General features: G+C 43.3%; 1 protein-coding gene across 1 annotated transcript in view; it reads left to right on the top strand.

Moving 5' to 3' along the window:
• The first annotated feature begins 925 nt into the window (after positions 1–925).
• GCK (glucokinase) overlaps positions 926–13,252 on the top strand; it is a 28,435-nt gene continuing 16,108 nt past the window's right edge. The window contains exons 1-5 of the mRNA XM_054998506.1: positions 926–1,054; positions 7,940–8,102; positions 9,639–9,793; positions 11,874–11,993; positions 12,714–12,809. Of these exons, the coding sequence (XP_054854481.1) occupies positions 1,022–1,054; positions 7,940–8,102; positions 9,639–9,793; positions 11,874–11,993; positions 12,714–12,809 (567 nt within the window). The 5' untranslated portion in view covers positions 926–1,021. The remainder of the gene's footprint in view (positions 1,055–7,939; positions 8,103–9,638; positions 9,794–11,873; positions 11,994–12,713; positions 12,810–13,252) is intronic.

The following is a 13,252-nucleotide window of genomic DNA, read 5'->3' as shown; positions in this document are numbered from 1 at the left end:
TGGATCCGCTGGAGAATTTCCACAAACAGAAGAAGGGGAAAAGTTTTATCTGATTCCTCCTCCCACTGCAGACCTTCAGCTCCTCCTTCCGTTGTCTGTTTATACCCTGCTTTTCTTTCCATTGCCTTACAATACAAAAAAGACAGTTGAAAAAACAAACAAGGAGGGAGCCTTCTGAACACAGAACAGGTTTTCCTCTCTCTTTTTGTGCTAGCAGATCCTTCTCTAGCTCTGGATTATGGCCCTTGGGTCCCCCAGAAGAAGCATTTGGGGGGCATTGGGTCTGCAGTGGTAATGAGGAGGTGAGAAAGTCACACACCATAGACAACTTCCTTCCGCCAGCAGAAATTACCAGTGGATCCATTCCTAAGCTTTCTATATAATGCTGGGAAAGGTATCGTACATCTATAATCTTTCTGTAGCTAGAACTTTTGAAAACATTTGTGATGTGAAATTTCATAATGTGGCTGTTGTAAATTGCCTCTCTTCCATTGCACCAATCTCTCCCCCTTTAAATGGCAGCTACCACAGCTACATTATATTTTTAAATGACCTAAGAGTCACTTACAAAAAAGAACAGAACAGCAAAAAGCAGCCACTTTGCATGCCAAACACCTTGCTAAGTCTCTTTTATCCTAAAGAGACACAAACTGAGGCCATGGCATGTAGAATTGGTTAGATCACTTAAGTCTGTGGAATGCATTTCTACCGTTGGCATCCTGCCGGTTGGTGTTTCTGATAGCGGGCCTTCATTTTCTCTTGGCCATTGTTGTTATGTCTATTTCCTCTGCTGGTGAACCTTTAATCTCTTTGGATTAGAAAGGTTGCCATCCCTATCAGCAGTTCTCAACCTTGAACTTCAGCAAACATGCAACCAAAAGAGGCAGAAGCACAGGCTCTCTGCTCAGTTTCAGAGCAAGTGGCACAGAGGTTCCTCAGTGTACAATCAGTAATCAGTTTCCTGAGTGTCCTCAGGACAAACAAAGAACCAAAGGACACTTTGGCAAGTGCAAAATTGTCCATGACGAAGACGGTGGTTGAGACTTTTCAGCTGGTAAGGGCTCCTCTCTGCAAAACCTCTTCTGCTTTATTTTAAAATGATCAGTTAAGAATGTTGTAGCATCGTTCCAAAACCTTTCCTGTACTCTGTGTGTGTGCTTTCCTCTAGGCAATATTGTGTGCTTTCCTCTGGGCAACACTGATGTTTCTGGGAAAAGAACAATTTGTCCAGCATCCCTTTCTCTTCCTTCTTTCTTCATTGAGCATATTGAATCCAACCATGCGGACTCAGAGTAATTCTATGATTGCCCAAAATGTGTATCGGGGAGCATTTGTCTCCTGTGGTTGTTCTAGTATAACTTTTCTAACATTCAGAAGAGGCTACCATCAGATACTTGGTATTTGAACTAACAGAGGTAGTTCATAAACTAAGTTGGTATATCCTTAATCTTTAATTTCCATTTTGATCATGTGAGATGGCTCCTCGGTGCTTAATTGAATGTGAAGAAAATAGATGTATATAGTTACTGTAGGGACTGCCAACTTCTGTTTGGACCCTGGGAATAAGTGATATTATACTTTGCATAGACAGCAAAATTCAAAGTAATGCCTGAAACAGCCCATGAGTTGTGCTCAGGGCTGGTGATGGCAGTGGCGAAGTGGGAGGTAACTGACAGGGCCCATAGTTTCTGTTGGGGCCCACTGCTACTGACTCCGTACTCACACATCTCTTCTGATGCCTCCACTCATACTCTTCCTTTGCCTGCTTGTGAGTGCTTTGTCACCTCTGTTCCCAGGGCATGTAGGTGGTACATTCCTGGTGGCCAAGGCAGTGACACTCTTAGCTGCTCCCACTACCATCAAGGAAAAGTCAGGCAGGCAGGGTGGGCAGCTGTGACTGCAGGTGGTGGGAGAGCTTGCAAGTGGGCAAAAGAAGGAAACCCAGTCAGGTGGGGACACATGAGTGGGAGGGCAAGAATGGGAGCCCAGAAGTGGGCATAGGACAGCCCCTGAGCTCTCTACCCAGGGCTTCCCAAAACTGGGAACCAGCCCTGGCTTTGCTCATTGAAAAGACTTTCTTGGATCTTCATCGCACTTCACTCCATTCTCATCAGTGACACTGATATGCTTTCTCAATATTCTGCCAGCAACAGCTTTTCTCTTCTCATAGAAACAAGTATGAATAACACAGTAGCCCTGTTATGCTCAGTGACTATTGTGGGCATCAGAAAACTTCGGATTTCCAGTAGATCCTTTTCTATGCTGATCCAATAGATTGAAACATAAGAGAAGATCCATCCACTCCTTTTCCAGATACCAAAGCGTTCTTTATCTGCTTATCTTCATCACTGAAACTACTTATCTGCAAGTGTACCAACCGCTTCCCCATAACTTTTAAGAAAAGACCGTGGTGGAGTGTTTCATTTTTCAAGCATCAGAAAGGGTAACTCTCACTTTTAGTACAGCATTCCATGTGGGGGTCACCGTTTTTATACGCAGAAATGTTCCTTATCATCTACACAACAGGGAAAACAGGGAAATGTTTTTTTGGCATGTAGCATTGCACAAGCTAGAGTAAATTATGCTGAGTTAGATGGACCATTGGTTTGAATTGGTATAAGGCAGCTTCATATGTTCTTGTGGTGGTGGAAAGTGCCATCAAGTCACTTATGTCAACCTCATAGGGTTTTCAAAGTTAGAGACATTCAGAGGTGGCTTGCCATTGCCTGTCAACTGCATATCAACCCTGGACTTCCTCCGTGTATGCCACTTAAAGCACTTTTTCAATGTTAAATACCATTTTAAATGTGGGCAGGGAACATGACTGAGCGGTAGAGCACCTAACAAACATTGCCAAGCACCTCCAGGTAAAGGATCTCCAGTAATAGAGACAGAGAGAGATTTTTCTTTGGCTGAGACTTCAGAAAGCTGCTGCTGGGCAGGGAATACTGGGAGGGCTAGACCAACCACCTGACTCGGTATAAGGCATCTTTATATACATTTTCAGCAGTGGATTTCTGCTATGCTGCTGTTAAAAACAGTTTTTTCTCGTGAAGGTCTTCTGTTTTCTTTCATTCATCCTCCTCCACCTATCCTTCCCTCAGCTTCTTCTGTCTTCACCTCCTCTGTGCCGGAAAAAGAAAAGATGAGTGACATTTATAACATTACGCGTGATGTAGAGAGACCAAAGAAAAATGATCTTCCAGAGTGCTAAAACATGAATAGTAGAACGAAATTGAGGGGCAACAGATTCAGGTCAGCTAAAAGGAAATATGATTTTGAGCAACAGAATTCAATACTACAAAATGTTGCGTTGGCCAGTTAGGGTTGCCACCTTCCAGGTAGGGCTTGGGAATCTCCTGGAATTACAACTGATCTTTATATTACTGAGATCAGTGGAGAAAATGGCTGTTTTGGAGGGTGGACTCTGTAGCATTATACCTCTTCTCCCCTCTCCTCCCCAAACCCCATCTTCCCCCAGGTTCCACCTCCAAGTCTCCAGGAATTTCCCAACCCAAGGTTGGCAAGCGGCAGCCCTATGGCCAATTTAGATTACCTTTTTAAATGGTTACATAAATTCATGGTGAATTTGTCAATCTAGTCTATTTTATCATGCATACTTTATTTAGCCTCCATTTCTAAAATAAAATTTCCAAAGTGGCTTTTAGCAAAACAAAAAGTAGAAAGTACAATAAAATCTGAGTAAAGATATCAGTAGTTTAACAAATCAGCCAATAAATCATTAAAATAATAAAAACAACAGGCAACAACTAATAAAAGAAGTAGCAAATTAACGGAAAACTTGGGCAAATAACAGTACAATTCTAAACATAGTTATACCCTTCTAATTGCATTAAAGTCACTGAGTTTAGAGGGGTGTAACTCTGTTTAGGACTACACGGTAAAACAGTTTTAACTGTATTTTTAAAAACACACGAAGATGCCTGACCAAACATTCTGAGGTGTAGGTATTCCATAAATCTTTTAAACCTTAAAAAGGACCTACCTTGCCTAGCTTCTAAAGGCAGGAGCACCTGGAGAAAGGCCCTTGAAGAGGCTAAATGGAATGTTAGCTAAATGGAAACTCCATGTTTGAAGGATGTATACCTTTGAAGAGCAAGTACTGGGGGAAAGCAACAGGGGAGCGCTGTTGCCTTCATGCTGTTGTTAGTGCTGAACTAGGAACAGGGAGACTTGAGTTCGAATGTCTTCTTGACCATGAAGTTTGCTGGGCTTGCCATTCACTCTCTCAGACTAACCCTCCTTACAGGGTTGTTGAACATAAAATAGGGTTGCAAGAACCAGATATGCTACCTTGTGCTCCTTAGAAGAGGGGCAGGAAAAAAACACATTACTGTGTTTTTTATATTTCTTTTGCTCTTGCACACCAATCCAGTCTATCCAAAAGAAAGGCAGAATGTCCTTATGTTTGCATTTTGTAATACACGCAGCATGTCAGTAACATTCACAGAATCAGGTGGTCTAGGAATGACTTGGAAAGCACCACAATTCTCTTTACGTAAGGCTTTGGACAACTTCTCCATTTGTGTAATTAGAGGTCATGTACTAAGAGAACTGATTCTGTTCACCCTGCTATCTCTGGTCCTCTTAGCTATCAAAAAATGGAATACCAAAAGAAATGTAAATATTTATACTTTGTACTATATTTAGCTGCAGTTGGTCAATGTTTTAATGAGAAAGCCAATCAATGACATTCCTTTTTTAGGTCTGGAACATAACCACCTACTATAAATAGAAATCCAAGGTCTTTTGTTGGCTTAATTTAGGCACATCTTCAAAACAGCCCATAGGTACATAAAGGACCCGGATTAAGAGTGACAAAAGTGGGGCAGTTATTTAAATCCACATTCTAGAATTGCAGACAGTGGAGTAGATATACAGATTGCACCTAAGGCCATTGCCCTCTGCTTCTTTACTCATGCCTATCTGGAAACTCTGGCTTATAACTGTGAATGGCAAAGGAGGGCCCATATAGGCAAAGAAGTGTGGGGGAGACTTTCCCATTTTTGTGAGGCTTTAATTGAAGATAAATTACAGCTTGAGAAGGGCTGTTTCCACACGGCTCCCCGCTGCTCGTAACAACCCGGAATATTGCGAAAGAAACACGGAAGATCACGTGACATCGTGCAAATCTCGCGCGAGAAAACATGATCTTCCGTGTTTTTTTCACGATATTCCAGGTTGTTATGAGCAGCGGGGAGCCATGTGGAAACGGCCATACTGCGATTTATGTAGATGGAGCCTGGAGCGCAACGAGAATTACAGCTGATCCCCAAACTACACGTATCAGTTCCACTGGAGAAACTGTTTGCTTTGGAGGATGGAATCTATGGCATTATGGCACTGAGGTGTCTCCCCTCCACAAACCCTCCCCTTCCTCAGGCTCCACCCTCCAAATCTCCAGAAATATCCAATCCAGAGATGGCAATCCTGAATTTATCTTCTATTGTTGCAAGTTGTATTTGACTATATACCAAATAAAGAGGCTTTACCAGGCTGGAATATATTCTCTCTCTATCTCTGTGACTTGTAACAGCAGAATGTCTAAAATTTGTGGAATGAAAAGGTAAACACTGGATGCTACGTGTGTTATGTTCAGTTTTGTGTGATTCCTCTCAAGATTATACACTTCAAGGCCACGAGGTTTTAACTTGTCAGATTCAGTTACATTTATGTATTACATTAAAAATGATGAAATTATTTCAGCTTTACTCAGGGTTTAGTCTTTCTTATAAACCTTAAAGCACGGCCATACATTGGCTTGATTTCCAAAACACAGAGTAGAATTTGTTTCCATGTTATTTTAGCAATTCCGGAGGCAATCCCTTCTCTCTAGAGACACCCATTTTTATTCTTCTCCCTATGAAACTATACATCCCTGTAAGTCCAGGTATGATGAACAAAATGGATTTTATTTAGTGGAAAAACCCCTACATCTGTGCAAGTTCTCTGTCAGAAGTATTGTCTGAGAAACAGCTGAGATTAACAATCACTGCTGACATTTATTTCAAAGTACATCTAGCCATTAAGTCCAAACAACCTGAGAATAGAAGCATCAGTAGTTCAGAGAGAGACCTCTTAATATTGTGAAAACAATGTTTGACTTGAAATGGACCTTTTATAGTAAGAAATTTTTGTACAGACTTCATGAAAGACCTTATAAGAGGACTCTTCTGCACAACATACAGTGTTGTTATGATAAAGCATCACTTCATACCAGTAAACTATATAGAAAGGCCTTTTGCATTAGCTTGATGTGGAAAGGAAAGGAAAACCAGAGTATCTTTGCATCTTCCAAAGCATTTACTACTCTTCATTCAATTAAACAAGCATTACACTGAGAGTTTGGCCAATGGTTACAGGGCCCCGGGTTGCCTCTGTATTTGGAAACTTTTAACATCTCCCAATGAACAGCTGGGAGAAAATTCTTGCTCCACCAGCATTTATATATGGGTGGCCCTGCTTCTCAGCTGCAGTCACTCCCTAAGGATACTCCAGGAGTAACAGGTGTACTCATCATTTTAGGTCACTAGCTTTGGAGAGGGTGGTGTGATGTGAACAGGCTAGGGATTTCCAGGTCCCCTTACCTTCCCAGCAGGAGATGAGGGATCCAGCACTCATCTTTTTCTTTCCGGGAAGTGACATCATCGCACAGGCTCAGGAGCATGCGTGAGCTTTCACACCAGGCCGATTTGGGCCCCATGTGAAGCACAGGAGTGCTCCCAAGGCAGTGTGACAATGTCACTCCCAGGAATAACATGGTGGCGCTGCCCCAGGAGTGGCCCATGGAGGCCTGTTCCCCCGCCTTTCTCCCCAACTGGCCTGGTGAGTGGGGGGTGGAGATTAGGAGCGGGGGATTCCCCACCCCCAGCAGGGGAACAGCAACTCTAGAACAGCCTGACATAGACTGAATCCACACATACCGGCACAGCACTAAACTGCCGGAATGCCAGCATCTTCCTGGCACGATTTCTGATGTCATTGTACCACGATGCCGCTCTCGTGGTGTGATGACTTCAGAAATCGCGCCAGGAAGACACTGGCATTCCGGCAGTTTAGCGCTATGCCAGTACGTGTGGATTCAGCCATAATCAAGATATAGCAACAAATCCTGGTTTTTTATTATGTAAACAAGCCTCAGCATCATGCTCTCCCTTCCCCTTTTGTGCATGGCTCAATACTGAAACATTTCTACTCTTGCAGCCCCCCATAGTTTCTTGTTATATCCAAACCACAAACTATGGTTTGTCCTTCCCCCCAAACCAGCATTAAACTGTGTTCTGGAATCCTCATTTACGGGGTAGAGAACAAACCATTGTTTGTGCTTCAGAAGTAAATAAAATAAAATAAGCAGAAGGGAAAGATCTTTTTCAAGCAAGATCCAAACACCACAAAGTGGGGTTAGACCTGCGAGTAAATATGATTTTTTTCTGCGTATGCAAGCAATGCTCCACAATTCAGGATCTACAGTTGATCACTTTGTGTAGGGATTCAGCAGCCCCTGGAATGTCCTGGAGCCCATGAATAGGATATATAAACATTTAACTAGATTCTGGGGAAATGACTGCTAGATAGCTAGACAGTTGTTGGCATTTTGTTTTATATGTCAACAGGAAATCAAGGCCAGCGGTGATAGGTATGCAGCACAACGACCTAGCTCATGAGGACATCCAGAAACTTACATAATTCTAATAGGAACTTAACTGGGGACAAGAGCTAAAGGGACTGTTGAAATGTTAATACCTGCCTACGCCTTAGGCTTAAAAAATGTCAGAAATATTTTAAGAAAAAACGGAATAATTCCACCAAAAACAAATCTGCTCTGCATTTTGAAAAAAAATAGCAGAAGGGTATAAAATACACCCATTTGAGCAAAATGATCCCACATTCCTACTTTGTTGACTTGTGCCTCTTGTAGGTGGAGCAGATCTTGTCGGAATTCCGGCTACAGGAAGAAGATCTGAAGAAAGTCATGTATCGGATGCAGAGGGAAATGGACCGAGGGCTAAAGCTGGAGACCCACGAAGAGGCTTCTGTGAAGATGCTGCCCACCTATGTGCGCTCTACCCCCGAGGGCTCAGGTAACACATTACCCTATTGGGAATGTATGTCAGTGGGGAGGTGGGATCAGTGAATCTTCTATTTAATATCCTGACCCAATTATACAAGAGCAGTTCAAGACATTCTGGGGCCTGATTCTGAACATCTAGATTATGCCTCCAATAATAACATTTAATACTATGTAAGGCGCTGCCCTTTGATGACCCCTAAAAAGCTTCTGTGTCACCATTGGCCATATGACATGAGCTTTTCATACGACTTCCTCCATTGAAATGAACACGGATGGCCATTTTGAGCACAGAAATCCCCTGAGCTCATCTGATCGTTCGCTTCTTTATATATTAAAGTTATATTCGCCTCTAGTCACGTTGGTGGTATGTTCTTCCTATCTCGTATCTCCTTCATTACTTCTTGCAAAGGGATAGCTAATATATCTTCCAAACATTTGTAATAAGTTGCCATCAGTCTATCCGAGCCCAGTGCTTTTCCTACTTTTAATTTTTTGATGGCTGAATTAATCTCTTGTATTGTTATTACTTGAATCAAAATCTTTCTATGCTCATATATAAATCCTTTAATAAGTACCATTTTAAATATTATTTTAACTAGAGGTTGGCACAGACCGGAAAACAGACCAAAATTTTGCACGGACCGGGCCAGTTCGGCATTTGCAAACCGGCAGGTCGTGGGATGCCCATTTTCCATGGACCCACAGACTTTTTGCTGGTCCGTAGTCCATTAAAGCCTCCCGCTGCCACTGGCAAGCAGCGCCAGGAGTGCTTTAACATTTAAATCCCTTCCTTGCTCCAGCTGACTGGCAGGCTGGCAATCAGCTGGAGCGGCGGGGGGAGGGTTAGAGTGCTCCCTGCGGCTGGACTGACGAACCAATCGGTTTGCAAACCAGGGCTGGACTGTGAAAAGTTCGTGGTCCATGTCCGTGAAATGCCACAAACCCACGGCTCTTGGGTGAATAACCATAGACTTTTGGCTCTTCTGCTCCCATCAGGAATGGGACATTACATCAGTGGCTCCTGTGATGTCAGGGAACAATTTTATTTTTCATGCTGGAAGAGGAATCTCGATGGACAAAGCACAACATTTCTATGCTCGTCTGACCTTGTCAGCACCAACAGGGCTTAAAGAAGACTGAAAGAGCAGCATTCCACTCTGAGCCAAGCTACAAGTGACGAATTACACTTGCCTGGCAAGTGAACAGACTCACGTGTATTCCTCCCTGTTCACTTGCCATTCACTTGCTCTCCACTTGATCAAATGGAGCCCAAGTGAATGGCAAGTGAACAGGGAGGAATACACGTAAGTCTGTTCACTTGCCAGGCAAGTGTAATTCGTCACTTGTAGCTTGGCTCTCTGTCCTCCAGGAGGTGGTGTGTGCACATGAAGGGGCAACATGCTCAGCAGGGGGCCACTACATTATAATAAAGGCATTTATCATCATCATCATAATGCTTTGGTTGGGTTCTGGGGACTGTGTACTGGTATTTTGCCCAGATTGTTTTCCAGACATAAAGCTGACATGTCACATTCTGGTACTGCAGAAGTTGGAGACTTCCTATCTTTGGATCTTGGGGGCACCAATTTCCGAGTGATGTTGGTAAAAGTGGGAGAAGGTGAAGATGGGGAATGGAGTGTGAACACAAAGCACCAAATGTATTCCATCCCGGAAGATGCCATGACAGGAACAGCTGAAATGGTGAGTCCGATAGGTGAAATCAATCAAGTTAGGTGTGGTATACAAATTTTAGAAATTGAGATAAGCCTTGATCCTGGGGAGTGGGAGGTAAGATTATGATACACGGCATAAAATATTAGAATTGGACCTGGGTTCAAATCCCTACAGTTGTTTTTTCTTGGGTAAGATGTTCTTAGCCAGTTCCATAATAACTAAAGACTGGTTAATACAATGGGGTATAGTTTGATTCTACCAGAAAGTCTTATTCTTGCAATGTCTTCTTCACCGTCTGCTCTCTTTATCTACCCTGAATCTTCTGAAATAATTGGCTGAGCTTCTCTGATGTCACAATGGAGGTTTGCTTACACATCTGGGTGCTTTGGGGTTTATTGTTCTGAAGTCAGAGTAAGGCCTGGCTGGACTAGAATGGGGAGAAATCACAATTTGAATTCTGACCCATTAACAGCTTTTATTGAATTTAACCATTTTAGAATTGTCTGTATGTTAAAGGTGTTTAAAGGAAACCTTACTTGTAGGTGTCAATTGACTAGTACCCTCTCTGCTTGCGCAACAGGACTTTTAAATCCACTATGGGGACAACAGATACCCAAGACTTCTTAACAGATCCTTAACAGATTTACTGTATATGCCCCTCTTGCAGACCCAATAGAGTTTAATCCTCGGCAAGTTATATACTCCTTTATTGTGCATTTCTAATCTAAATGCTTGAATAACACCCAGTACTTTCAGATAAATGTGGTTGTACTGTATATGTATCCTACCTAGAAGAAAATGTCATTACTAGAGTTGGGCACAGATCAGAAAACAGACCAAAATTTAACACGGACCGGGCTGGTTCAGTGTTTGCGAACCGGCAGGTTGTGGGATGCTCGTTTTCCACGGACCCCATGGATTTTTTGCTGGTCTGTTGGTCCGTGATCTGTTAAAGCCTCCCCGCCCCGCTGGCAAGCGGTGCCGGGAGTGCTTTAACATTCAAATCCCCCCTTGCTCCAGCTGACTAGCAGCACGCAAACCGGCACTGGACTGTGAAAAGTTTGTGGTCTGTAGTCCATGAAACACCACGGCCCCACAGCCTGTGGGTTTTTCCCAGTCCGTGCCCACCTCTAGTCATGACTCTCTATTGGCCTCAAAATGATGATAATAGTAGACGTAGTTCAACAATGGAACCAGTGTCCAGGGTGGACCAGTGTCCTTTGCCTAAGCGTGGATGCATAAGGCTTATAAACCTTACTCATCTGTCTTCTAGGGGAGTTGTTTTTCCCTGTTGCAGAGAATTGTAGCTGACTGTATTGAGACACATACCACTCCTTTCATTCTGACATCCCAACAGCCACCAGCATCACAGAAATGTCTGCTTCCATTTTCATTATCATAACAAATGTGAAAGAGTGAAGGCATTATATGAGTTAACCCAACCTAGATGTAAAGTGCCATCTAGTGGAGACGCACAGATGCATCAAGTGTTTTCAGTCAGCATACTTAAATCAAGCCCCCCCCCCCCGCCCTGCTGCCTCCCTTCGTCAAGCCTGTTAATGAACTTCTGTTTACAAAGGGACTGAATGAAAACCACCATCATACCCTGGAGGGGAAAAGCTATCAGGCTTACTGCCTTCCATTTCTATATAGCTATTCAGGTATTCCATTTTTGGAAATGATTATGGTTTGATTCCAAGAGCCATGGATGGAGATGCAGCTTCTGACAGAAAGTCAAAAGAATGGCTAGAACTGGGCTCAGAAATTCTGCTCACTGGATTGTGGCTCTGATGTTAATGTTTTATGTAAAAGGCCATCTCTGCCCTGTTGTTCAGGTTGCCATCTTTTAAACTGGTCCCTGTGTTGACTCTTTAATATCAATTTGATCTGTAGCAATCATCAGGTGATGTTTTGTTCTATGGCACAAAAAGCTTCAACTGCCCATTTCTGCATATTAAACCTCTATGAAAGAGACAGGCCATTTTTTAACTGGCCAGTTGGTAACCTTACCTGCTGTGGCAGGTGGTTAATTAGGGGAGAGGGCTCAGACTGAAAGGCAATGTTTAGTAAAAAGCAATGGCTCCCCCTCCTTTCTTTTCTTCCCCAGCTCTTTGACTACATCTCAGAATGCATCTCTGACTTCCTAGATAAACACCAGATGAAGCACAAAAAGCTACCTCTGGGCTTTACGTTTTCCTTCCCGGTGAGGCATGAGGACCTTGACAAGGTGAGATTTGGAAACGCGACACACCCTCCCCATTACTATGTTCTGTGCTTTCTTTCCTGCAAGTGTGATTTGGCTGAGCTATTGAAACCTTATAACAGTCAATATGGGAGCGTGCACAGGGCCGCTCCACTGCAGCATCAGAACAATAAAGCAGCTCGAGTTAGAAGTAACGATTGGAAGAGAAACCACAAAAAAGTTAAATAAATCTAACAGACACTCAGAAAATGACCAGTTTCTCTGCACTACAGTGTTATCCCCAAACCCTAACATCTGGAAAGGGCTGCTGTGCTTGGTCCCATCCATAAATATCTCATGGCAGCCATTTAGCCTGCTCTTGTGTCCCAGTTAGCCTTCCCCATAACTCTGGTTTCCCCTAGTTTTAGTCTGAATCTCCAGTCAACACCTCTCCTGTCTGTTGGCAGACGGGAGTTTGTCATAGCCCAGCTTTGCCCAACAAAGGGCATCCCTGCAGTTAAATTAATGTGTGGCAAACTTGCAAACCATGACATGTGTGTATTAGTTATTGTATGTAATCACTCCAGATTGCACAGAGTGGTTTCCCATGTCTGTCTGCCTTCCCAACTACCATCTTGCTTTGTGCTTGCCTCCTAATTTCAGGATTAATTTCTCATGGGGGGTCAGTGTGGGGTTCCCTGCGGCTGAAGACTATGTGCATTTTGGAGCATTTTTTCCTGATCTTTTTTGTGTTCTGTTCCACAGGGGATCCTGCTGAATTGGACTAAAGGCTTCAAAGCATCAGGAGCTGAAGGGAACAACATTGTGGGGTTGCTGAGAGATGCTATCAAACGACGGGGGGTGAGATGAAAATAATTCATCTTTTCCCAGTGCATTTGTTCTTCTCAACTGTTTCAGTTTTGATACATCCACAAGATGTCCTTAAGTGCAACAAAGTCCATGTGAATGCTTCAGTGGCCCTTCAGGCCCCCCACAAGGAAACTGATTTCCCCCAGAAATGGACAAATGTTTTGGTATGGTGGCCATCTCTGGGTCTCCATCTCATTTTGAGGGCTCCATATTGGATACCAACTCTTCCTGCTTCCAGTATCAGCAGTCCTACATCACTTCCGGCTCACCTGTGTTTACATCCAGGCAACAGGTGGTGCTGGGGAGCCATCTATTGCAGGGAGAGACCCAGATGTAGTCCTTTTCCTGTCTCCTACTATTAATGGCCTTCGACCCTTGAGCTGTTTAACAATTATTTTACGAGCATGCTGATGCTACAATCTGGCATGCCAGTT

Source organism: Eublepharis macularius, chromosome 14 (genome assembly GCF_028583425.1).
Source record: "Eublepharis macularius isolate TG4126 chromosome 14, MPM_Emac_v1.0, whole genome shotgun sequence".
In the NCBI taxonomy this organism is placed as follows: domain Eukaryota; kingdom Metazoa; phylum Chordata; class Lepidosauria; order Squamata; family Eublepharidae; genus Eublepharis; species Eublepharis macularius.
Note: the sequence above shows the minus strand (reverse complement) of the source record. Positions and strands in the feature narration are given on the sequence as shown.